The sequence below is a fragment of the Malurus melanocephalus genome, unplaced genomic scaffold (genome assembly GCF_030028575.1).
Source record: "Malurus melanocephalus ecotype Western Australia unplaced genomic scaffold, MMel_1.1 scaffold_143, whole genome shotgun sequence".
NCBI lineage: Eukaryota > Metazoa > Chordata > Aves > Passeriformes > Maluridae > Malurus > Malurus melanocephalus.
Genome location: NW_026623375.1, coordinates 927,236 through 952,697, shown reverse-complemented (window position 1 = coordinate 952,697; position 25,462 = coordinate 927,236). Strand labels below are relative to the sequence as shown.

Below are 25,462 nucleotides of genomic sequence, written 5' to 3'. Positions count from 1 at the left end.
CAGCCCCCGAGCCCCGGATGTCCCGCCCGCAGCCCGGATGTTGCCCGTGCTCWACGCCACGGCTTTTCCTCCGCCGTTCTCTCGGTGGTACCGGGTGCTGCTGCACTATGAGAGGCAGTCAGGCASAGATCGCTGCCGGTATCGCCCGTTYTCGGACAGCCCCAACCCCGCATCCCGCGCGGTTACCGCCGAGCGGCTCGCTGACTACATCTCCCGGCTTGCCTTGCGCTCTCGCCGCCGCTTCCTGGGGGTGGTGCTGCAGCTCACGTGTTCTCATTGGGCGCTGCGSGGATCGATGGGCGCACGGACCAATCGCTGCCCAGTTCCGGCRGAGGCTGYCCAATGAGGAGCGGCGGGGGGCGGGCCGCAGGGGCGGTGGCAGCGGCCGGGCCCCTCACGCTCCATGGCGGCCGCCGGCCCCGACGAGGCGGACGAGGCGGTGCGGGGAACCTGCGAGGACGCGTCCGTCTGCAAACGGTACCGGGGCCGGGGCAGCGGCCGGGTTGGGCTGGGCCGGGTGGCGACCGCCGGTGTCCCTTCGCACCGGCCACGGCCCCGCGGCGGGGCTGGGGAGTTGGGGAGGGGCGAAGCTCGGGCAGCTCCCGGGAAGCGGAGCTGGGGCAGAGCGGGAGCGGCCCCGTCCCCTGTCAGTGCTGGGGTCTCTGTGTGTGTGCCCCGAGCTTCTGTTATTGCTGGGTGGTTGGTCTGTCCTTTTGTAGTAGCAGATTGTTGCGTGGTGGAGCTTGGTTGGAGAGTTTTCCTCTTGGAATCAGTTGTAAAACTCGTGAGTTCTCTTAGAACTGAGTACCACTGTGCTAAACTGATGTGTAGAAGCTCTGGAATAAGTGCAAACGCCTTGTGATGTAACACTGTGTAGAAGTAAATCCACATTTGTGTATTTGAGCAGCTAGAGACACAATTCAGCTGCTGGATTCCATAGGGGAAATACTTGAGATTTTGGTCTTTGCTTCCAAAATTTCGTCCACTAGTGAAGAGACCATTTAAAAGATGCTTTTTTAATATGGCAACAGCYAAAATATCTGACTAAACTTTGTATAATCTCTTGATGTGTGTAGTTTGACACATGAAACAGATTTTTAAAAGATTTTTGCAAGTGCACACCCATGCCAGAGGAACCATTCCAGTCTGTATGTTTTAGGGTAAATTTTGGTGGYCTTATTTCCTAATTCTCTCTTCTCCCTGCTGCTGGACAGGTTTGCTGTGAGTGTTGGCTACTGGACGGACCCTTACATCCAGTATTTTGTGAGACAAGCCAAAGAAAGGAAAGCACCTGAAATCAACAGAGGCAAGTTGCAATGGGAATGGGGACACTTAGCTGGTCWTGACAAAACCTCTGTGTTAGGGAGGGGAGGGAACATGTGGAAGAATGAGATAAGGTTTCTTCACAGGAATGATTATCCTGTCTTTTAAATATGATTCTGTAAAACAAAACACTCTTCCRTTGCTTTTTGTGTTCTGAATGGGCTGTCTCTGTGTGTCTCATCTCCTCAAAGCAATCAGAAATGTTGGTTTGACCCAGGACAGTTGGGTATGTCAGCTCTGGTCTCTGCAAATGTAGAACTATTATACTCTGCTGCAGGTGAAACTGAGTAAACCTGTTTACTCACAGAGTTGTGTTTTATCAGTGTGTGGGATTTTGTTTGTAATTAAAAAAGAAAAACAAAAGCCCGTAGGTATCTTAAAAAGATGGCACTATTTTTCCTATGGACTGTCAAAGATTTCCATGAGTGTTAACCATCAAGTATTATGTGAAAATAGTTACTAATGCAGCATTTGTGTGTGTTGCAGGGTATTATGCTCGTGTGCACGGAGTCAGTTACCTGATCAAAGCKTTTCTGAAGAGGACAGAATGCAACAGTCAGATTGTTAATCTCGGGGCTGGCATGGACACGCTGTTCTGGAGATTAAAGGTAACGGGAGCTGCAGGGACAGGCCTGGCTGAGGACACAGGGCTCTGGGGACCTGAGAGGTGCTGCTCTATGCTTGTTCAGGCTCTGTCACACAGGGCAGCTGTGCAGGGAGGCAGCACAGCAGGAGCTCCCACAGAATCCCAGAATAGCTGGGCTTGAGAGGAACCTTTGGAGATCATCCTGTCCACCCCCTGCCCAGGCAGGGTCACCTGGAGCAGGTGACACAGGAACACGTCCAGGTGGGTTTGGGATGTCCCAGAGAGGGATACTCCACACCCTCCCTGGGCAGCTGTTCCAGGGCCCTGCCACCGTCATGGAAAGAAGTTCTTCCTCATGTCGAGGTGGAACTCATTTTAGTTTCTGGCCATAAACTAAAGAGAGTCTGGCACCATCCTCTGACAGCCCTTTGAGATGTTTTTATGGATTGATGGGTTCCTCTCCCAGCCTTCCCTTCTCCAGACTGACCAGGCTCAGTTTCCCCAGTCTCTCCTCATCACAGAGATGCTCCAGACCCCAAATCATCTTTGTGGCCACTGCTGGACCCTTTCCAGCAGCTCCTTCTCTTTTTTTTTTGTAGATTAGGACTGGACACTGCAGCTGTCCTCACCAGGGCTGGCTGCAGGGGCAGGATCACTCCCTGAYCTGTTTTCCCRCATCSCCGGGGATTCCAGTTGTGAGTTTATTTATGCAAATCATGGAATCACAGACTGGTTTGGATTGGCAGGAACCTGGAAAATCAKCCAGTCCYACCCCCTATCATGGGCAGGGACACTTTCCACTATCCCACAGTGCTCCAAGCCCTGTYCAGCCTGGCCTTGGACACTSCCAGGGATCCAGGGGCAGCCACAGCCTCTCTGGGCAGCCTGTCCCATATATAGGTATGTTTGTATGTGTGTGAAATTCATAGAAATTCAATTATTCAGATGTTGTATGATGGTGTCTTTCCCACTGAACACACCTCTGAGTGAATTGTCCTCTTATTAGCATCTACATTTGTAAATTTAGTTACTGGAGGGAAGCCTGAGGATTTTGCTTGATCCATTTTGCTTGATCACAGTTCATTGTATTCCATCAGTGGAGAGGAGAAAATACTGATTTTTGTTTTTCCCTGACATGTGAAGCTTTTTTCTTACCTGCATTCCTATAAAAGCTCTGTCAATACRTTGTTTTGGTGACAGTGATTTTAAAAGCTGAAGTGGACATTTTAATTCCAATTCTTTGTCATTGTGGAGAGCAGGTGTGGTATAATGAATGTACAGAATCTGGGAGCCAGTTACTGGAGTGTTSAATGCTCTGAGTGCTGGTTTCATCTCAGAAATCCATGGGTTGACAGCCAGAACGAGCAGCAACATCMATCACAAAGGGATTGCTGCACAGAGAGAGACTTGGCACAGCTTTTCCATCAGGCTGGGAAATTGTGCCAACGTGGAATGAAGAGCTTTTCCCCTCTTTTGTAGTCCAGGGAGACTGGTGTGCTTGTGCTCTGGGTGTGAGCTGGAGGAAAGCTGGAATGTTGTCACTGTCTGGGTAAACCTGTGCAAAAACATTCCTGGTTCTTTCCATGTAAGGCTGTGCTGAAAATCATGGGGAATGCTGTAGTAATTTATATTGCTGTGCTCTTCCAGATCCCCAGAGCGCATGGTTGGAGTGTCTGTGTCAGTGATCTGGGGTTGGGGTTGGAGTCCTTGTCCCTCTGGGGACATCCCAAACCCTCCTGGAACACATTCCTGTGTCACCTGCTCTGGGTGATCCCTACCTGGGCACAAAGATTGGACCTGATGATCTCCAGAGGTCCTTTCCAAGCCCAGGTATTCTGGGATTCTGTGGTTGCATAAAATGTAAAATTATATCTTTAGTTCTTAGAAAACATTCTAATGTCTCTGAATGGGTTTTTGTTGGATTTTAGGGGGTTTTAACCTGTGGGACATTGTTATAYTGCTGTTACAAATGTCAGTGTAAGCTAAACCAGAGCTGTTTAGGATTTGAGGTCTGTCTTGTCCTGTGCATGTGAAACTTGAGTGTCCCTAAGTCTAGTGTCTTCCTCCCATTCCCAGGATGAAAATCTTCTCCCTAAAAAATATTTTGAAGTGGATTTTCCAATGATCGTTGCAAGAAAAATACATAATATCAAGTAAGTCTGAGGCCTCTGTTCAGCTGTGGGAGACTGAATGTGTCATTATTTCATCTCCCTGCTGAGAAACTCTTCATGTTCTGGGATATGAGGGTGGGGAGGCCCTGGCACAGGGTGCCCAGAGGAGCTGTGGCTGCTCCTGGATCCCTGGAAGGGTCCAAGGTCAGGTTGGATGGGGCTTGGAGCAGCCTGAGACGATGGAAGGTGTCCCTGCCTGTGGCAGGGGTGGCACTGGATGAGCTTTAAGGTTCCTTCCCAAACCCTTCCAGGTTCTCTGTAGAATTCAGGTTCATTTTTCAGGCAGGCTCTGCAGCCAGTGTTCCAGTAGATGATCTGTGAAAGCTTCAGGGAGCCRAGCAGAGCCTGCTCTGTGGCAAGGAAAGTCTCCTGACAATTCAAGGTGATTAATTTTCTACTGTTGAAGACACCCCTGAATTCCCAGATGTGCCTGTTCAGTTGGAGGCAGGACAGATGCTGCTGTATGGGGATATCCTGTTTGAATGAATCCATTAAGCCTTACTGAGGACATGTTACAGGGTGTCTGGATTTCTCTTGAAACATTCCCTCAAAACTTAAGAGTAGTTGGGTATAAAACTCAGCTCCCAACTTCCACAGACTTGCAAAGGTTTTCCTTTCCAGCAGAGGGCAGAGATATTCCCTTGGCTGCTTTTGACACACACACAGTCACACACACACACTCTCACATATATATATATATGTGAAGAAAAAAGCTGTAAGCACACTGTTAAACAGGCTTAACTGCTCTGAGATGCTTCTTCCTTCTTCCCACAGATCAAAACCTCCCCTGTCAAAACCAATTATGGAATCCCATTCAGGGGACTCTCTTCTAATAGGTGAGTCATCTTCAAACTCAGTCAGTGATGTACTGCAGCACTTTAAAAACTTTTCTGATCATTTTGTTCTGCTATGTGGGCAGGCTTTTAATGTTTGAAATGCTGTTTGGACAGAGAATTGGGAGGGAAAAGAGGCTTTTTTCTTCTCTTACAGACTCCTGCCCATTTGTTCCGTGTCATGTTAGAAACGTCTTCTCTTTAAGTGGTTTTATTCTGGCAGAAAGTTGTTGGGTTTTTTCTTTTTCTCTCATATGTAGCTCATTTTCTGTCACAGGAAAGGAAAAAGGCATGGATACTGGATTAAAATATCTGTTRAGTGTTTATCTGCTTTCTGTCTCATTAAGAGCACAAGCCTATACATTTAGCAGAGTTTTCACAGCAGAAACACAGCCTGCACAGCCCAGGCTCAGGAGCCAGTGCTGTTTATTACGTTTTATTATTTAAAAGATAAGAATTTCAGGTGGTGTCATGTGGTTGTACTGGTTTCTAACCTTATTATGGAACAGAAGGTTGTGGACTCCCCAWSCCTGGAAGGGTCCAAGGCCAGGTTGGATGGGGCTTGGAGCACCCTGGGATAGTGGAAGGTGTCCCTGCCCATGGCAGGGTGTGGGACTGGATGATCTCTAGGGTCCCTCCCAGCCCARATCATTCTATAATTGTATGTTTGTGTCAAGAATTGCACCCAAGAACCCTTTTACTTGTGGAAAATTCCCTGGGTTCCACTGAGTTCATGTTCTCAGTGCAGATGCTTAGCTGTAGTGGTTGCTTTGCACAATTKAGGAGGGGCAGTAATCACCTGCATCCACCAGAGCAAGGAATTTGTGTGAGCAGGGGTGACCCCGAGGCAGAGCCTGCAGTGCTGGGTGCTCCCTGCTGTGGTCACCTCTGGCCCCTTAAATAAGCACAGTTCTAGCCCAGGCTCTGGGCACATTCTGCAGATGTTATTGCTGCTCAGCAGAGGCTCTTCACTTCCCAATCCTGCAGCAGTCCTTTGAAAGGCAGAACTCTCCCTTGTACCTTCAGGCCTCCCAAGATGAAAGCTCAGTGCCCCAGCTCAGAAGGGCTCCTGGGGACCCCTGGGTTCCAGGCAGGCCCTCCTGGGGCATGTCTTACCCAGGGAATGTGCACAAGGGCTGTTCCAGAGGCACCCACTGGGTCCATCCCAAGGGCTGTGTGGGATTTGTGCTCCTGAACAGCTGTAGGTTTGTCTGGAACAGCAAAACACCTGCAGACTTATCAGCTTGCAYTGTTGTAATCTAAAGCTTTTAATAGCCACCTCCCATAACATTGGAGTGTACTGGGGACACTGGTTTCTCTGAAGCTGCTTCTCTGGTTCCTTCTTGGTGCTGGGTGTTAAAACCTCAGAGTAACAGCTTTGCTGTTCCCAGGCTGGTGTAGGCTCTGCTGCACAGAGATGTTTGGTTTGCAGCAGCATGTCCAGAATGTGTGGAGATGGTGGAAATGTTGTGGAACTGAAGTTTGAACTGACTCCCAGCCACAGGTCAGTTCCAATGAGATCCCTGTGAGCTCTGGCTTAAGGATCAGTTAATGGAACTGCCTTGTGTGCAGGGGCCACCAGAAGAGGTGCTAGAATAAGTCAGTAAATCAAACAGATGAGCAGAGAGTTCTTACAGATCTRAAGGAACTTGACAATGAATTTATTCAGCTACTGGTGGTCTGTAGCYTCTCATTTAAAACTATCTCAGCACTGGAAGGTTGTGGCTGTGACTCAGATGGGCTCCATGGGAAATCCAGGGAACCCCAAGCCWGTAGGACTGATGTATCTACTGAACAGATCAGTGGGAACTCTGACAGACWGACTTAGTGGAACACAGGAATGTGTTGAGAAAGCCACCATGGCTTTTGGAAGGGCAMGTTGTGCTTCCCAAATCTAATGGAGTTCTCTGAGTCAACATATCTGTTGGAAAAGGACATCAGCATAGTGCTTGCATTTCAAAAATGTGTTTTGACTGTGTCCCTTGCCAGAGTGTGCCAAAGAAATGGCACAGTGGTTGTGGGGAAGGAATGGTTCTCATATGGATGAGGAGCTGGGATGGAGGGCGAGCATATGTTGTTAATTTTCATAATGGAGGAGATGGAGATCTGTGCTTAAGGATATGTTGTTGTTCAACACTAAGAAAAAATTGGGAAAATAGAGTGATTAGTAAGTGGCAGCTTGTTGGCAAATCCAAACTCTGAAGAGTGGTAAAGAACTGTAGAAGTATCTTGTGAAAATTAGTGACTTGATGATGATTTCAATGTGGATTAATAGAAAGTGATGCACATAGGGGGAAAAACAGTTTGTGCCTCACATGTAAATGATTATTGCTGCCTTCCTGCAGGATCTGGGTATTTGAATAAATAGATGGATGAAAGCATGAGCTCAGTAATGGCCCAGAAATACAAAGCAATTTGAGCATTTTTGTGAAAAAGCTAGAAAACAACTTTGGTGCCCATGTTGGTAGGTGTTTACTCTCTTTGACTTTTCCCTTTGTAGCTGCTGGAGGTCTCTGGAAGGCTGGGTATCTTCCTAGGGAGACCTTTGGTCTGTCCTGGCACAGCTGTTAGGCTGTGGAATATTGTGGGAATAGCACCTGTCACAGGGGTGTAGGGGGCACAGTGGGGCAGCACTGCCAGGTAGGGAAACGTTACTCGTTTTTTTGGGAGTGTATACCAGTATTTTGGAATCYCATCCATCCCTGTTCCTCCACACCAGATCCATACCGTTGTCTCTTCTATACCAGGAATAGTTTGTTCAGATTGTTTGGAGTTTTGGTTTTGAGTTGTTATAATGCGGATTGGCATGACTTCGGTTTTCTTACTGCTTTTCTGCTCACTCTGAATTTTCTCATGGCACGAAGCTGCTGTTGATAGACAMCTTCACTGGCTTTTGGCATCTGCTGGGCTTCCTTTGGCCAAAGCAGGGGCAGCCTGGTGTGCAGGTCCAGTACAGAGCTGGTGCCCTGGCATGCAGCAGGATGATCCCTGYCACTAACAGCTCCTGCTTTCCTGAGGAATGTTGGATCAGCAGGGAAAGSAGTGACCTCCCTGTGGCAATATCGCAGCAGATTGTTTTCAGAGTTCAGTRGCACAATCTGATGGGTGTTGCTCGTGCTGGGAGGTCAGTGCAGCACCTTTGTTACCTTGGCAAGTGCAAATTGCACCTCATGAGCTGCTCCCCTTGCGTGCCTCTCACACCTTCTGCCCTGCCTGTGCCAACTTGGGCTCTTGGTTGTTTCATCTTCCCTCTATCCCCAGACTGTCTTGTGACCCAGTGTAGCTGTCAGGGGGACTGGCAGGCCTTGTGTTGGGGCTGACTTTGTGCWTCCAGGATGAGATGAGTGCTTGGCAGGGCCCTGCTGGGCGTTTGTAGTGAAGCCCAAGCTGGGGGAGAGCAGCGCTTAGCCTGCAGAACAGGCTGCAGGGGCTGCTGCTTTGTAAGGCTGCCAAAGATACCTTAGCATGAAAATCCTAATGAAATCGGTTTGAGTCAATAGTATCCTGCATGCTGTCTCTTGGAAAACCTCCAGGAAATTGTTGCACTAATGTGAGAAGRGAGTAAGAGAAGAAAGCTGAATTCTTGTGGCAGAGGAAGAGCTTCATGTGCCTGGAGGCTACAGTGCTGCCCCAGCAGCCGGGTTAGGGCAGCAGGGAGGGCCTGAGGCCACCCTCCAACACAGCTGTTACTTCTCCTGACACTTCTGTGAAGAAAAAATCAATGTGGTGAGGTCAAAAGGCAACTGTAAGCAGCTCCTGCTACTACTCAGTTACTACAACCTTGTCTTGTTCTATGACTGTGAAGTTTGAACCRCTTGTGTTGTTACCTCTGTGCCAGAAGTCATGGAAAATAAACATTCAAGTGTGTGCCCAGAGCAAAGCATTCTCTTTGATTATCCCTGCAGAGCTGAACCCTGTGCCTGGGCCTGGACAGCCTGGGTGGGGTGGGTGAGGTGGTGRGGCTTGTCTTTCTCCCCTTTTGTCTCCCCTCCCTTGTATTTCTCAAATTAAATCTGAGTTTGTTGTTTCTCAAACCTTCATTTCAGCCACGTACAGAGAATCTTTGTACATGGCTGAGTGTGAACATCACACACAGCCCCAGGGCAGCTCTAGAGGAGAACATCTGACCAAACAACCTCACTGAGAAACAGCACGAGGTGTTGGTGCCTGGCTAGGAATGACTGCTTGGAATATGGGGTTTTTGGTGGTTTAAGCCACCAAATGTCATTGGCAGTGCCAGCTTTAGGGCAGCTGGCCTGAGATGCAGCATTGCAGTAAGAATGAACAGAAGGGTGTTAACACACAGGATCAATTCAGTTAAAACAAACTGTTGTTCCTCAGGAGAAATCAATGGGGACCRTGTGACTGTGCTGCCAAACTGGAACTTGCTTTTTCTTTTCCAGCTGCCCTATGGATGGGCAAGAATTGTAAAATACATTTGCAGCAAGGCTTCTTAGTCAGAGGGCAGCAGATTTGTCCCTTTCATACTTCACAGAATATGGGAAGGAGCCCACAAGGAYYGTCTAGYCCAGCCMTGGCCCTGCACAGCMCAGTCCCTAACTCTGCAATAAAGTAGGGATTGGTGCCAGACCATGTACCAGCAGTACAACAGTTTTGGGGGATGTTTGTGGATGGATTTCTGGCCTCCAGGCTGGGAACAGTGCCAGTCCCTGGATCCCTGGGAGTGCCCAAGGCCAGAYTGAAGCACCCTGGGGTAGTGGAAGGTGTCCCTGCCCATGGCAGGGGTGGCACTGGATGSGYTGTAAGGTCCCTTCCCACCCAAACTAATTCAGGATTTCATGATAAAAATGCTCGAGTCAGTGTGATGTCAGCAAGGCACATTTGCTTCCACCTTGGAGTGTTTGTGCTGCTTCTCTCCTGGATCACTTAAAAAGTTTTGTTGGTTTATTTCTGGCTTTTATTTCTGTTCTTTATTAATGTACACGTGTGTCCAARCCTCTGAGGCTGGACAGGGAGCTGGCATTAATTCCCTACTAATTGTGGTGGCTGACGCTCGCTCTGCCGTATCCATGGACAGAAACCAATCCTTTATTTAAATACTTCCCTGTGTGTGGTGGGGTTTTTGGGTGGCTTTTTTTGATGCCATTATCATGGCCTTGATGTAATCACTTAAATAGAAGGGTGTGGGAAGTAGTAAAGCTATTACAGAACATGCACATGGAAAAAGCCTTGACTCAAAATGTTGAATCATTTGCCGCACAACTTTTTTCTCTCTTTTTTTTTTTCCCTTGTAACTCTCTTTATGAACTGTTCTGATTCCTGGATCTGCTCCCAAGTATTGCTGGAATGGCAGCTATTGTCACTTGCTAGTGCCACTTTCAGGGGGACGGTCATTAGAAAACTAAACAGAGGTGCATCCTATGGAATGTTTGATCTCTGCTTGATGTAGTAACCGGGAAAACCCACACTTGGCCCCAGTCTTTCTGTTCCCCTCTCCTGAAATGGAAACCCCTTCWTCCTTCCTCTTCAGCCACTTGGCTTCTCTTCCCTCCTCACCCAGCCCTACCCAAGCTGTGCCAGGGGAGGGTCAGATTGGACAGCAGGAGGCATTTCTCCATGGAAAGGGTGGTCAGGCCCTGGCAGGGGCTGCCCAGGGAGATTTGGAGTGCCCATCCCTGGAGGTGTCCAAGGAAGACCTGGATGTGGCACTGAGTGCTCTGGGCTGGGGACAAGGTGGGCATTGGGCACAGCTTGGACTTGATGAGCTTGTAAATATTTTCCACCCTCTGGGGTTCTGTGCCATCTGCTCCCGTGTGACCCTGAGGAGCTGTGCCAGAAATTCCTCCTGCAGCACATCCCACATGGAACTGTGCCAGAGCTGCTCCTGCAGTCACCCGCTGACCACCCATTCCAAAGCCACTTCAAACTGGGGATTTTGTCACTGGTTTGTTTTACTGTTTGATCTGTCTCACTCCTGTGGTACAAGAGGGAAATGCTGGGCTCTTCTGTCCTGGTGCCTCTGCTCCAGGAATGCTGAGGTGTTCCTGAGCCATCCCATGCATTCCTGCAGGACTTGGGCTCGAGGTGGGTTTGATGGTGCACTTGGGAAGTGCCACCTGTGGGCACTGGGTTCCTCTGGATGCATTTATTGCTGCTGGGTGTCAGAATTATTGACAGCAGGAGGCTCTGGTGCTTCCTCACAGCTGTGCCAGGATGGCAAGGATTCCTTGGACTCTGGGATATGTCCCTTCTGTATGCTGGGAAGCATCCACAGGAATTTGCTGCCTGTTGTATCCCAGGGGAATATCTGTTGCTCAGAATGCTGTCTCTAATTTGACTCTTTCCTTAAATACCACCACTAAATCCTACCAAAAGGCTAAATGATAACTTCTTTTGGCCTCAAGTCTCTTTCTGCTCCCCATATTTCTTACATAAAGGTATATATGGATAATTTCTATAGCTACATCGGTTGTTAATACTTAAAATATTGTCACTCATAGCTTAGTTTTTCAGAAATTGATGTAATTGTTTTATTAGTTCTGTGTACATACATTGGGCCATCTAAGAAGACTCTCCAAACAAAACAAAAATGCTGCCTTTAATCTTCACATTTTTCTTTTCTCTGCATTCCTGGTAACCATAGTAACAGCTGGGATCACCTCTCTGCTTCAGCGTGGCTGCAGAGGGGGAGAGGAGGCTTGGTGCAGGGTCTGATGGTGATGGATCACTGTAAAACACAAGTAGGAAGGAAATAAATCTTCTAAAAAGAAGAGTCTGCTGCTCGTAGTTTGGTATAACAGACCAAACTTTGGCTCCCAATTCATGTGTTCCTGTGTAGTTTTCTTTTTTTTTAATTCATAATTCCAGTGTCCCTTTCATTTGTAACATTAGTCTCTCCAATTTTTTGCCTTGCAGATTCCCACAGCCTGGACTCCAGTCGATATTCCATAGTAGGAGCAGACCTCCGTTTCTCATCAGATCTGGAGGAAAAGCTAAAGAARCATAACTTGGATATACAGTAAGATCACAGGGTTTTAATTGATTTTTTTTTTTAATGAGGGTTTGTGGAAGCCCTCATCCAAGGCCGGGTCTGATGGGACAACCTGGGATAGTGGAAGGTGTCCCTGCTAATGGGAGGGAATGGAATTGGATGGGCCTTAAGGTGCCTTCCCACTTAAACCATTCTAGAATTCTGTGATTTCAGAGTTTTATCTTTGTAATTATTTTCTGTGGCCACTCACCCCCCTGTTGTTCCCTAAACCCTGTGGTGGAGGGACTGCAGTGAGTCCTTGGGATCTGAATCCTGAAGCTCCTCTGGGGTTTTATTGTACAACATGAGGCTTTGGAGGGGGCAGGAGTTGAGTTTTTGAGTGGATGATGGACAAACCTTTCAAATCTAAGCAATATAAATAGCAACGATCTGGCTGGGTGGGAGAGAGCATATGGGGAAGCAGAATGCATCAAATTGCCATTTAATTCTTTACACTTCCATCCTCTGAAATGTTGCCTTGCTTGCCTACATTGCTGCTCCTTGTGGAATTTCTTCTGCTTCTAGTGACTTTTTTTTCCCCTTTCATTCCAGCAATTAAAAGCAAACTCAATAATTGTGAAGAAAATCACTTGTGTGAATGTCTATTTTTGTTGTTTTGTGGATGGAGGGGGAAGAGGCAACGTGCAAACTATAGATTACATTTTGTTAGATAATAATATGTGAAGATTATTTTACAGATACTGAACAAATTTGTCTAATTAAAATTCTTCTTAGAACTTTTTGAAAAGAAAACATTTTTTTTTCCATTTGTAATGAATTCCTGATTTCACTGGTCTGTACGAGAGCGTGAACTGAGTTTACAGGGCACAATGGTCCTGCAAAGAGAATTTTAACATACACCTCAATTCATGCTGGCAGAGAGGACTTAGAGATTGCACATTGCTCTGTGTTCAGGGCTGACTTTGGGGAGATTGTTTCCTAAAATCTCTGGTTCAAGGGAGTCTCCTGTGGTTCATTAATTCACAGCTGCCAGAAAGCCCAGTTTTAGTCAACRTGATACAGACAGTTCATTCAGTCTTCAGTGTCTAGTTCATAAAAAATGGAACTCTTTCAGGAAATTCTGGGGACATTAAATTACTTGCTTGCTCACAATTCTTAGTAGCTTTTTCTTGTTCTTTTGCTGCAAATTGTGTTCTCCTTTGGTTTTGTTTTGCAGTTTGCCAACGCTGCTGGTGGCCGAGTGTGTGCTGGTTTACATGACCCCCCAGCAGTCTGCAAACCTGCTCAAGTGGGCAGCAAGCACCTTCCCCGTGGCCATGGTTATCAATTATGAGCAGGTAAAACCAAAAGGGCATTTTTAGACCTGCATTGTTGGCAGAAAAATTGCTCTCGTAGGTGGGAGTAATTGGGAAACAAGAGTGGGCCATGTCCTTTTGTAGAAACACAGTTTGTGCTGAATTTCTGTAGTAATGTGTTTTAACTTGTGGCTTGGATAGCTCATTGTAGAGAAAATGCAGCTATTCTGAAAGACAATTTCTGMACTATGTTGAAGCAAAATAATTGAGACTTAATCCATATGTGGAGAAAACCATAGAATATTGATTTAGCTAAAACAGAGGAAAAAGAAATGATGCTGAGTGCTGGCTCTGGGTGTATAACATTACATAATTACCTCTCTGTTCTTTGGCAAAGTGGAGCAAAAATCACATCAGCATGAACTCTGCTTCTCCCTGTGGAAGTAAAACAGTGCCTCGGGGGAACTAGGTGGCTCCAGGAATTAGTAACRGGATCTTCCAAGCTGTAAATCACTGCTGGGCAGCTGAACCAAGCTGCTGGCAGCTGAAASCAGAGGCAGTTCTGCYAGTCCCAGTGTCTGTGAGGGCAGTGGCACTGTCCCCCTGCCCTGGCACGAGGCTGTGCCCCTGAGGGAGCTGAGGAAAGGTGGCAGTGGGGACTGAGGCYCRGTGYGAGGATGTGCCACTCACTGTTGCCCTGTCCATTTTGTGACATAGGCAATCCAAGGGTTTGAGCAGGTTCCTGCTTTTCCCCGCGGTTCTGCTGTGGTGGGAAGGGGGAACACTTTTGTCTCCTTCTCTACCTGAGGTGAACATGAGGGACCGCTTCGGGCAGATCATGATCGAGAACCTGCAGCGGCGGCAGTGCACCCTGGCTGGGGTGGAGCTCTGCAGCTCCCTGGAGTCCCAGGTGAGGGGCAGGGAGCTGGGCTGGGGGTGACATGRAAYCTTCTTACCTGGCTGGGGTGGAGCTCTGCCMCTGGGTGTGCCCTGTGGTGCTGAGCAGTGACGAGGGCAGTGGGGACAGTTACTGACCCCTCTGCTGGCCATGTTAACATGGAATCAGGGGATGGTTTGGGTGGGAAGAGATCCTAGAGCCCATCCAGTGCCACCCCTGCAATGGCAGGGACACCTTCCACTGTCCCAGGCTGCTCCAAGCCCCATCTAACCTGGCCTTGGACATTCCCAGGATCCAGGGGCAGCCACAGCTTCTCTGGGCACCCTGTGCCAGGGCCTTCCCATCCTCACAGGGAGGAATTCCTTCCCAGTATCCCATCCATCCCTGCCCTCTGGCAGTGGGAAGCCATTCCCTGTGTCCTGTCCCTCCACTCCTTGTAAACAGTCTCTGTCCATGGTTCTTGTTGGCTCCTTCAGGTCACAATGAGGTCACCCCAGGGCTTCTCTTTGACACCTGAATGTCAGGGTTGTACCAAACCTCCTGAGCAGACCCCTGCCCTGCCCTGCCCTCTCTGCACACATCACCAGCACACACTTAGGAGAGAGTTCAGGAGCTCTTCAAAGGCCAGGTGAAGCAGTGCCCTGTGAGATCCTTAGRGAGAGAAGCTGCCCCTGGTGCTCTCCCTGGAATCCTGTGAAAGCCGTGCTGCCCCTTTGTTTTGCAGAGRGAACGACTGCTGTTGAATGGCTGGGAAAACGCCCGTGCCATCGACATGATGAAGGTGTACAACTTCCTGCCACAGGCTGATGTCAAAAGGTACCACTTTTGGACCTAAAAGTCACCCTCAGATGCCATTTCCTAGGTCCTTCCCATCCSTTTGTAGCATGGGATCTCCTGGTGTACCAGAGAGGAGGCTGCAGGCAGGTACTGCCTGGGAACACCCAACATTTCTGAGTCTGAAGCTCTGCAGAGCCTGCAGGATAATGCCTGGCATGATGATCCAGAGGATTAATGCTGCCAGGAGCAGACTGGCAGTGCTGATGTCTTATTTGGGTGTGACAGAAGGCATCTCATGACAGAAATTTGCAGATAAGAGATGCCACAGAAATGCTGTGTTGACTTTTTGCAGTCCCCAAGATGTTCCTTGGGAAGATTTTGGCTGGGGTKAAATCATGATACGTTGAAATCATCTTCATGAGGGGGAGACTGCTGGGTTTGCAGAACTCAGAGCACAGAGGGGGAACTACAGGCTGTTTGACAGTCCCTAATCTGCCTGAATTTTGTTAATTTTTCTACATTAATGCTAAACATTAAGGGGTAACTTCTTAGGGATATAATGTGAAATGTGAATTGCTATGAGTCATTCAGAGATGGAATTAGCTGAGCAAGTTACCTTGGTCAAAATATTCCCATATGGGGGTTTCTCAAAGCCTGGAACTGAACAGGTGAGAGTGGAAATCAGAGGTGGTTTAAATAGGAACAGGGATGTGTGGTGGGACCATATGGCACTGGTGGAGACACAGAGCTCGTGCTTTCTTTGCAACATTTTTGGCTACCTTAGATCTGTTCAGCTCCTTGCACTTGTTCCACATGGCAGGAAATAGGTTATGTAAACTCTGTCCTCCAGTGTTAGTGAGGCAAATGAGGCTTTTCCTTTAGAGAAGCCTTACAAGAGTGTTCCTCTCCAGCACTTCACAGCTGGGAGTGCATTTAGGAGCTTTTGCCCCTCAGCCTCTTTAGATCCTCAATAGCAGCCATAGTATTTGTGAGAAGTTACACAGATTAGTCCTGGAATATGGAATTCCAGAGATGAGGAGCTGAAAGCATCCTGTGGGTCACTTGTTTCATGCATTGACAAGGGTGGCAGCAGTGGTGGCATCATGGACAAATACCCGAATTATTCCCTGGAAGGGTAACTACCTTTCTGGCCATGGTTTTCACTCTCATGGAGTGAACAGTTCAGTAAAAATTCTACTGAGAGGCCAGCTGAAATCCTGACTTTTATTTTGTTCCTACAGAATAGAAGCCCTGGAATTCCTGGATGAAAAGGAACTGTTTGAACAACTGATGCAGCACTACTGCATCTGCTGGGCTTCGAAGGACAGCAGCAATCTGGGTAAGTTCTCCAGCACTGGGGTGATCCTTCCCATGGAGATCTCCTGGGGAAAGGCTGGGGCTGGGGTGTTACACCAGGTGTAGCACAGAGCCCCCATTTCCAGGCCTGGCCCTGCTGCTCCATCCCTGTGGTGGGAGCCCCTCCAGGTGGGGATTATTTCTCCACAGCCTTTGGAGGGTTTATGGGCATCCAAGTGGGAAGCTTGTCCAGTACAGGGGGGTTGGAATTTTTCCACCAGAAGATGCCGTATGGGTTACTTTAAATAACTGCCTGCTTTATCCTATCAGTGCTAATTGAAAGGTTTACAAATCCCATGCATGGGAAGTGCCATATGGGCACACGGTATATGAAGGCACAGTGTCCTGACAACACAAAAATAAATTTGTATTACTTATCCCAGGCTTCTTTGCACTGTCCCCATTTGCAGCCATCTGACACTGAAGTTTTCCACATCGCTTTCTCCCTGGGGAAAAAATTCCCTCTGCAATTAACTCCTTTACATRTTCCTTTTGTTCTTAAAATTGTGTCTCTCCTGATCTGGAATTTCTGTGAAAGAGAGAGACTTGAATTAGGCTTTCTGTAGCATTTGGATGTTGCTGCTGCTCAAGAAATGGAAAAATGAGGGGAGTTGTGGTTTGGGTGAAGGATGGATGGCCACAGCCTGTATTTGTCCAGATTAGAAACACAACTCTGTTGCAGTCACAGTTTGTCTTTAGTTCTGGCTGCAATTTCAGGGACTTCAGTCTTTCCAGAAAACCTCTGCCTGCCAATTATATAATTTCCTTCCCTTCATCCTCTCTGCCCTTTGCTTGCTTCTGACAGAGTATCAGAACAGATTTTATTGACTGTTCCTTAGCAAATGGGAATAGATGTGGTCTCTGCAGCCTGGCAGAGCAGCAAAGCCTCTGACAGAGCTGTTAAAAGGATATCTTCAAATAAAAACTGGTAAAAGGAGATCTTAACACCCTGTTGCTGCTGCTGTGACAGAGCTGCTGCCTTGTCGGGGTGCTCTCCTGAATCCTCCATAGTCCTGAGCTCAAAAATCCATGTTTTCCATTGGATTTCTTCAGGATGAAAAGTGGTGACTGATTTTTGGAGGAGCCAAGGCCCCAAAGTTCACCTCTTCATAGCAGCCTCTATTTTGGGGATTTCAGCGTCTTTCTTTGCTGTGATTAGAGAAAGGCTTGGGGCAGTTTAGGGCACTGAGGTTCAGGGGTGCAGAAGGACAAGTGGGGTAAGAATAAACCCTCTTTTCTCCCCCCAAATCCCTCTTTCTCTTCACTCAGGTCTGGCAAACATCGACTTCTGAGGGCTGCAGGGAGGGGAGCCCTGGGAGCCCCCGATTCTGYCTTGGCTGGGGCCAGGATATGGAAAGGATGGGATTTGCACGTGCCAACCCCGGGCTGTGTGTGGGACAGCTCCTGGTGCTGCTGCTGGGAATGGGCCTGGTGCCTTCGGGTGGCTGGAAGGAATATTTTCTGTGAGCACGACTGGCCTCCCATTCCCAGCTATCTTAACGGTGGACTTTCACAAGGTGTCAGTAACTCCTGTTTAAAGCTTGCCTTCCTTAGTTTAAAACTGAAAGTGTTCTTGGATTCTTTGATTTCCCTCTTGTGTGTTTTTGTGGATGTGTAACACGTGTTTGTGACAGGAAGCTGGGAAAGCAACGCTGGGAGCTGCAGCAGAGAGTGCCTGCCCTGTGCATGGCTGAGCAGGGAGGGCAATTTTGTGCATTTTCGTTCTGTTCAGGTCTCTTTTTGATGAAGTGTCACTGTGTTGGCTTCTCCAGGCTTCACTGTTGTGCAAGGCTGTCACTGTGCTAGGTGTTCTTGGAGGGGAAGGGTGAAGGAGGAGAGCCCTGACCGAGTTCAGTGATGTACAAGAAACTGGAAAATCAGACTTGATTTAACTGGGAAGGGCTTAGCTTGTGGTTTCAGCACTGGGATGGTGAAGAAAGAAATTAATCTCAATTTGCACTGCTTCTGGTAGTATCTTTACACCAGTTTCTCCTTCTTTCTTTCCCCTCAAAAGAAGCRAAATGAAATCCCAAACAGCAATGAAAGCCCTTGTCCTATTGTTTGAAATTGAATCTTGCAACCTTCCTATGAGAAAAATAATAAATGTTTAGTATTTATAGTTTGTCTCCTGTCTTACTTGCTAGAAATGGCCGATTTCTGCCTGGTTTAGTGACATTTTTCCTCTCACCAAAGGCCTCACTAGGAGTGCTTTTTTTAAAGCAGTTTCTGGTCGGCCCAGAACAGCTGTGGAATGTCCAAGGCCAGGCTGGAAGGGATTGGAGCAGCCTGGGACAGTGGGAGGTGACCCTGCCATGGCAGGGGTGRCCCTGGGTGGGCTCTGAGGTCCCTTCCCACCCAAACCATGCCCTGATCCTSTGAAATGACCTTTCCTTCAGGGACTGAAAAGTGAATCCAACCCCCACCAGCCAACCACCAGCCCTCCAGCCCCTCTGCCCTGCAGGATTCCTCCTGAGCACTCACTGATGCCCTGTGGCACCAACACTGTCCTGCTCGTTCCTTGGGAATGAAAAGAGGAGTTGAGAGTTGCATAGAAGTCCATCTCTACTATCAATTTAACTTTGATCAGACCCTCTTTGGGACCATATTCCCTGAGCCTCTTGTAGCATCTGTCTGAGTGGGAGCCAAGCTAGAGTGGTATCTGCTCTGGAAGATCCAAATCCGTTCCCCTGGAGCTGGTCCCACCTGGGAAACACCCCCTGAGCTGGTGCATTCTTCATCTCAGTGGGTTTGAGCGCTGCTCATCGTGGAGATGTCCTGGGCTCCATCAGTCTTTTGTGTCTTTTTTGTCATCATTTAATCCCTTTGTGTTTGGGAATAATGTCTCTGCTAGCATGAGGCAGAAACTGGTGCTCATCAGTTCTATTTTGGGTGCCTGTGTAATTTGCTCATGCGAGGGGAGCACTGGAGAACGCGGCTCAGGAGCAGAGCTGCTGCCGTGGGATGAAAGGCACCACCGTGGCCTGGCCACCCTTCCCCTGCATGAACTTGGCTTTCCMTCTCCAGCTGGGAGAAGGGAAATCACTCCTGCAAAACCTCTCCCAGGGTCTGTCCTCGCTGTTGGCAGCAGTGGTGAGGAAATTGGGTCACCTTGTGCTCCAGGGTTACAGCAGGATCAAAGGAACCAGGATCCCTGGGAGAATGGGGGTGGGCAGCCCAGAGCTCAGGGTTGTGCTGACTGAAATAGAGAAATGAATCTTGCACCCCTCTCCAGGGAGGGTTTGGATGTGGAGGCTGCTGCTGGAGCTGCCTTCCTGGGAAGCTGCTGCCTCTGGAGGGTTTTCCAGGCAGAACAGGTGACTTCTGCCTACTGTTTCGATGTGTGACCCTAGTGTTGGCCAGGGCTTCTGGATCTGCCCCTGGGTCTCTGGCTCTCCCTCCCAGGGAAGAATTCCTGCCTGACATCTTACCTGAATCTCTCCTCTTTCAGTTTAAAACYGTTCCCTGTTGTCCTGTCACTGTCTGCCTGCGTAAAAAGTTGCTCTCCCTCTCTTTAGGTCCTGCCAGGGGCTCTGAGGTYTCTCTGGAGCTTTCTCTTCTCCAGGTGAGCACCCTCAGCTCTCCCAGCCTGGCTCCAGAGCAGAGGGGCTCCAGCCCTCAGCGCATCCCCGTGGCCTCCTCTGCATGGTTTGTTTGAAGGAGGGAAAAAAACCCCTCATTTAAGCTAAAAAGTACTTAATTAGGAAAGTTTCCTCTTTCCTACTGAATGCCACTTCTACACCTGTGGATGTAGTAACAGCAGGAGATTTGAGTTCTCCTCAATGTCTCCTAACAGCCTGTGCTGTTGTACCTTGCTGTGTTGATTCGTTGGGATATTGGGGAAAATTTCTTCCAGGAAAGGACTGTCCATGCCTGGCACAGCTGCCCAGGGCAGGGCTGGAGTGCCCATCCCTGCAGGGTGTAAAAGCTGTGTGTGTGTGGCAGTGGGGCCGTGTTCAGTGCCATGGCCAGGGATGTGTCTGGGGCTGTCCTGGGRTGCTCTCAGCCCTCTCTGCTCCCCCAGGGATGGGATGCTCTGCTCAGGTCCTGTTTCCATGGCAAAGCGAGGCAGTTTCAGTGATCCCTGCCTGTGTTCTGCCTGTCACTGTTCCACTGTAGGCCAGAAAATCCTGCTGGCTGTCCGTGCTCACTGCTGCCTGCTGATCCTTGCTGAGGGTGATGGTTCTTCCCTTCATTTGTGTTCCAGCCACATCACCCATCCCTGACCATTGCCTGCTCACTCTTAAAATATGGATAAAAGAAGTTCCCTTCCAGGAAATTGAATTATTTAGTTCCTGAGAGGGCTTGCCCAGCCTTAGGAASTGAATCAAAAGCAGAGGTTGGCACAGTGCACAGTATTTCAGCCCCTCTGCAGAGTTGCCAGCTCCCCATTTCGAGTTTACACAATTTTTCAGGTCTCTGGGCTGCTGGGGCACAGGAAAATGTGGATATTGAGGATGGCAGGACAGTCATGGGCACCAGGGGCCAGGTCATTGCAGGGAAGATGTGCAGGGGTGGGTAGGACCAGGAGCATCCATCCCTTCTGTGGAAGCTCAGTGGGTTTTCATGCTAAATATCAGAATTAAGAATGTGAAATACCCGAATTAAGGTCTAAATGGCTTCAAACGGTTCTTTCCCCCCTCAAACACCCATCTGTGCATGCAGAACTGACCAAATCCATCCCTCTTTTCCAGCAGACACCTCTCAGTCCGCGTTAGGGATCCCTGGAAATTTCCATCCTCACCGAGGCAGCGGGGCAGCGRTCGGGAGGGAAACTCTTACACAACGTGGGCTCTGTGAAGGGGCAGAGGTCGCCCCACCTGTGSCACAGCTACGAGCTCCGAGCCATTCTGCAAGTTCTCTTTCAGCCCCAGTTGTGTAATCCTGGGGCTCTCAGTCTCCRAGATAAATGTGGGAAGATAAGGCAGTGTCAGAGGAGCTGCTTTGCTTCTTTATGGCTCTTCAGAAGAGCTGATCCCGGTGCTGGATTTGCCAGGGTCTTTCCTTGCRGCATCACGTTGTGCAGCACCAGAATATTTTGTGATAACTTTTTTTTGCAGGTATCCAGTCAGAATTCTGGTGTTTAAAATGTACCAGTGTTGATTCACAGAGGGCACTTGAAGCATTACAAGAGCATGGAGTGACAGGACAAARGGGAATGGTTTCAGACTGACAGAGAGAGGTTTAGGTTAGATTTTAGGAAGAGATTCTTCCCTGTGAGGGTGGTGAGGCCCTGGCACAGATGGCTTTAAGGCCACTTCCAACCCAAACCAGTCTGGAGTTCTGTGRCTGAGTGTTAACAGTACTTGATGATGTTCTTTAGCATCTGCTSAAGTGTTTTTTKGAGTTTGGTGGTTTGGGTTTARAATCCAGAATGGTTTKGGWTGGAAGGGACCTTAAAGATCACCCAACCCTCAAATCTGYTCTTCTATACCAACCCTCATTTGGGTGCTTTGGTTTGTATGGAGAAGAAAATGAAAGGTGGCAGATCTGCACAATGAAATGAGGAGAAACAGAATGAAACACAGGGTGGGTAAAATAGGGATATTCTGTCTTTCCTGCCCGGGTAGATGGATGCAGGAAATGTTCTTGGTGATTCCTAAAAAAAGGAGTTTTGGAATCTGTGGCTTGTTTGGTGCCACCACTTCCTGTTCTAATTGACACAGTTGCTATTGTCACTTATTTAACAAATCGGTGCAAGCCCAAACAAGGACAAAAATAAGTGTCTGCTGATATGAACAGATTTATCTGTTCTCATCCCCACGCCTTTTCCCACGGGCACAGTTTCCGTGTATCTTACTGAGCAAACCTTGGTGCCAAGGATTTCATCTCCTCCRTGAGGGGCAGAGGCTGCTCAGAGCAGGGCTCTTGTCTTGGGGTGTCCATGGCTTCTCTGAACACCAGGCAGGAGCTGAGGTGAGGCTGAAGCTCCCACCAAGGGGAAACCCTTCCCTCCAGACTGTGCTTTGTTGTGTCCTATCTCAGGCCTTYGCTCAGTAATAATTAATTCCTTTGTTGCCTGAATGTGGAGCATTTCCTCTGCAAGGCTCAGGCAAACATCCCCACTCCCTCCAGGGTGGTAAATGTTTAAAAGCCAAGGACATGGGGTTAATCCTTGAGTTTGGGCTGTGACCTTGCTGTGCTCTGAAGCCACCAATGTTGGGAGACAGAGCGTGGACACGATGGCACCGCCCTTGGCAGCACTCCTGTGCCAGCCATGTGCCAGCAGCGCCTGGCTCGGCCACTTGGCTCCCTTTTCCCTGGCCAAGGGGGTGTCCTGGTGCTCTTGGGATGTGCCCATGCTGCTGGTGCCGCTGGGGATCTGGGATCTGGGACAGCTCAGCTCCTGTCAGCGCCTGTGCGGCGCCGTGGGAGCTGCTGGGAGGAAGGACCAGCTGAAATCTGGATATGTGTTACATTAATCTCTCATAATAAGTACCCCAAAAATAAATGAAATCTGGATTCCTTCTGCCCAAGTTAAAATTCTTCCCAAAAGAGCGCTCGGCTGGTCATGCTGGGAGCTGTGGTGACAGATGGATTCCGTGGACCTGTCGGAAGCTGGCTCCAGGAAGAGCTGATGGGATTGAATCAGGTATTTCCCTGTTCCACAGGTCCATGCAGGGAGTTTGTGGGGGCCCCAAAGACCAGGCAAACCCAGCTCCCGCTCTCCACAACCCAGAGTTTGCTACAAGCTGATGCCAAGACCTCTTGGCTGTAGGAAACAAGCTCTTGCGAGGAGAAATGGGTTGATGGAGGCTCATTTAGAGGTGCCTGGACTGGGATTCTCATGCCTGACCCTTGTCTGTGGTGTGGCCACAGGGACAGGCAAGTGGAAATTTCCTTCCCATCCCCAGTGCCTTGTGACAACACCATAAACCGCCGTGGCGTTCTTTACCCTGCTTGCGAGAGAGAAAAGTCCCCGTGCACCCCACTCCTTAATCACCCACCACAAACACGAGGSCAGGAGGTTGCTCAAGGCTGCAGGGCCCATCCCTGGAGGGCTGGGCTGATCYCTGCCTGGACTGTGGGCACATTCCTGCTGCTCCAGGAGCTGCACTGGGATCACCCGGGCACCGGCGGCCGTGCCCATCACTGGGGATGTGTTACATATAACATATGTTATAACACTCATAAACACTCCAAAGATCGCTTAAATGTGGATTCGTCCAGCGTGAGTTAAAATCCCTCCCAATGGAACCCTCCACTGGTTGTGCTGGGAGCTGTGAGATGTTGGTACYTGGGGGTCTCCCCTTATTCACTCTGCCCTGGTAAATCTGCCATTCCAGGCAGTGATCCCTGCTGGGATSAGGAGGATTTAGGGAGGGTTTAATCAATGTTTGATCAACGCCAGCTTTTGGAGTGGCTGGTGGATCCCTTGGCCCTCATCTTTATTTGARAGCAGTGCAAGAGGGACATGAACCCCCAGCTCTGGGAGCTCAGGGCAGGATGAGGACTGAGGTTTAGGGGAACTTTGGCTGATGGGTTTCACTCACAGGGTGGGGAGGCCCTGGCACAGGCTGCCCAAGGCCAGGCTGGAMGGGGCTTGGAGCACCCTGGGATAGTGGAGGGTGTCCCTGTTCTTAGAGGTGCCTTCCCACCTGACCCAGCCTGGGATAGGGGTATCAGCTGTTTCCCAGGGTGCTGCCAGACCCCTGCCYCATGCCAGATTCCTGCTGGCAGGTGCTGCCCCTGGCAGCTCCAACAGGCACAGGGTCCCCTGGCTGAGCACAGGTGCCCACTCTGGTTGTTGGCACGGCAGGAACCACATCCTGAATCATGGCAAAACSCCTGAAAACTACACCATGAACAGCAACAGAAATCCAAGGAAAAACCCCAAGCCTTGAACAAGGCTCGTGATAACGAGCTTTGATATCCCTGGGGGCTGGCCCAACAGCTTTTATGGCCCCTTTTTTTTTTCTTAGCAGTGCAAATCCAATCTGTATTTAGAGCCTCCCATCCAAAGCTGCCTCTTCAAACAGTCCAGGGGAGCCTGGCAGCCTCCTGGGGTCCTTGTGCACCGAGAGCCCTGGCTCCTGCCCATCCCGGCTCTGCCCTCCAGCATCCCCCTGTGGTGCCCGTGGGGTGGCTCCCYGGACCCTGCCGTGCTCCAGCCGTGCTCCAGCCACCCATGGCCGGTGCTGGGTGTGGTCTCCACCCGGTGCAGGACGTGATGGACATCGAGGTGAAGCCCAAGCCCTCGCAGCCGCACTGGTACGAGCGCCACGTGCAGCCCTGCGTGGCCGAGCTGCTGGGCACTGCCCTCTTCATCTTCACGGGCTGCCTGTCCGTGGTGGAGGACTCGGGGGGCACTGGCCGGCTGCAGCCCGCCCTGGCCCACGGGCTGGCCCTGGGGGTCACCGYCGCCGTCCTGGGGGACATCAGGTAAGGGACAGCAGCAACCCCTGGGGCTGCAGCTCTTGTGCCTGGGCAGGGGAGGTGCCCGTGGCTCCCACTCGCTGCCTTCAGGCTCTCCCTGCCCTAATCCTGGTGCCTGCAGCACCCCAGCCTTGCCATGGAGCCCCTGGCTGGCAGCGTGGCTGGTTGGGGGGGTGGTGGCATTGATGGTGGCATTGTTGGTGGCACCCGTAACACCGTGGGCTTGGGGGTGTTCRCCTGGCTTTGGATCAGAATGTTTCAATTTTTAGCCCCTTTTAATMGAAATGATGAAAGCTGAAATGGGAACATTCTCTTCTGGGAATTGGAATGAGGAGATATTTAAGAGCCCTTCCAACCCAAACCATTCTGTGGTTTTATGATTCTCTTGGAAGCTGAGGTGATTCCTTTGTCAAGGATGTCTGAGCAAAACATCTTGACCCAACTGTGCCCCTCTAGGTATTTCCAGCTGAAAAAAAAAAAAAAAAGTGGTTTTGATTACTCAAAAGCTACATTTAGATGAATCTGCTCATAGAAAATGATGTTTGGTGCTGCGATATAGATTTATCCTGAAGGAAGAAGATACAACAGTCCTTTGGGAGTTTCATTCCCTTCCCTTGTGTTGGCTGTTCACAGCCCGAGGATGGGATTGCTCTGGACTGTCCCGAGTGGCTTGGTGAGGATCATGGGCAAATCCTGAGAGTCCAGAGAAACCTGACTGATCATTGATCAGTGCCTGATTAGGAGGCAACCCCTCAGGGTGAGGCTGTGCAGTGAGGACTCCTGAGCTTTGGTGCCTGTGCTGGCAGAGCCCGGACAAACCMCACTGCACCCCAAACCCTGGCATGGTGAAAGTGGGGGAGCAGGATAGGGGAGCTTTGTGGTGAGGGGCTGCAGAGGG

The 25,462-nt window shown here is 49.5% G+C and overlaps 2 protein-coding genes across 2 annotated transcripts in view; both read left to right on the top strand.

Moving 5' to 3' along the window:
- Positions 1-352: 352 nt before the first annotated feature.
- On the top strand, positions 353-18,298 carry LCMT1 (leucine carboxyl methyltransferase 1). The gene is made up of 11 exons (XM_057371214.1): positions 353-477; positions 1,215-1,306; positions 1,810-1,931; positions 3,986-4,062; positions 4,855-4,916; positions 11,790-11,892; positions 13,082-13,202; positions 13,969-14,070; positions 14,783-14,874; positions 16,077-16,174; positions 17,461-18,298. Exons 1-11 carry the CDS (start codon positions 404-406, stop codon positions 17,481-17,483), a joined length of 966 nt encoding a protein of 321 aa, XP_057227197.1. The 5' UTR covers positions 353-403; the 3' UTR covers positions 17,484-18,298.
- Positions 18,299-24,293: 5,995 nt separating this feature from the next.
- The window catches only part of AQP8 (aquaporin 8), a 6,896-nt gene continuing 5,727 nt past the window's right edge, over positions 24,294-25,462 (top strand). The window contains exon 1 of the mRNA XM_057371252.1: positions 24,294-24,570. Within this exon, the coding sequence (XP_057227235.1) occupies positions 24,317-24,570 (254 nt within the window). The 5' untranslated portion in view covers positions 24,294-24,316. The remainder of the gene's footprint in view (positions 24,571-25,462) is intronic.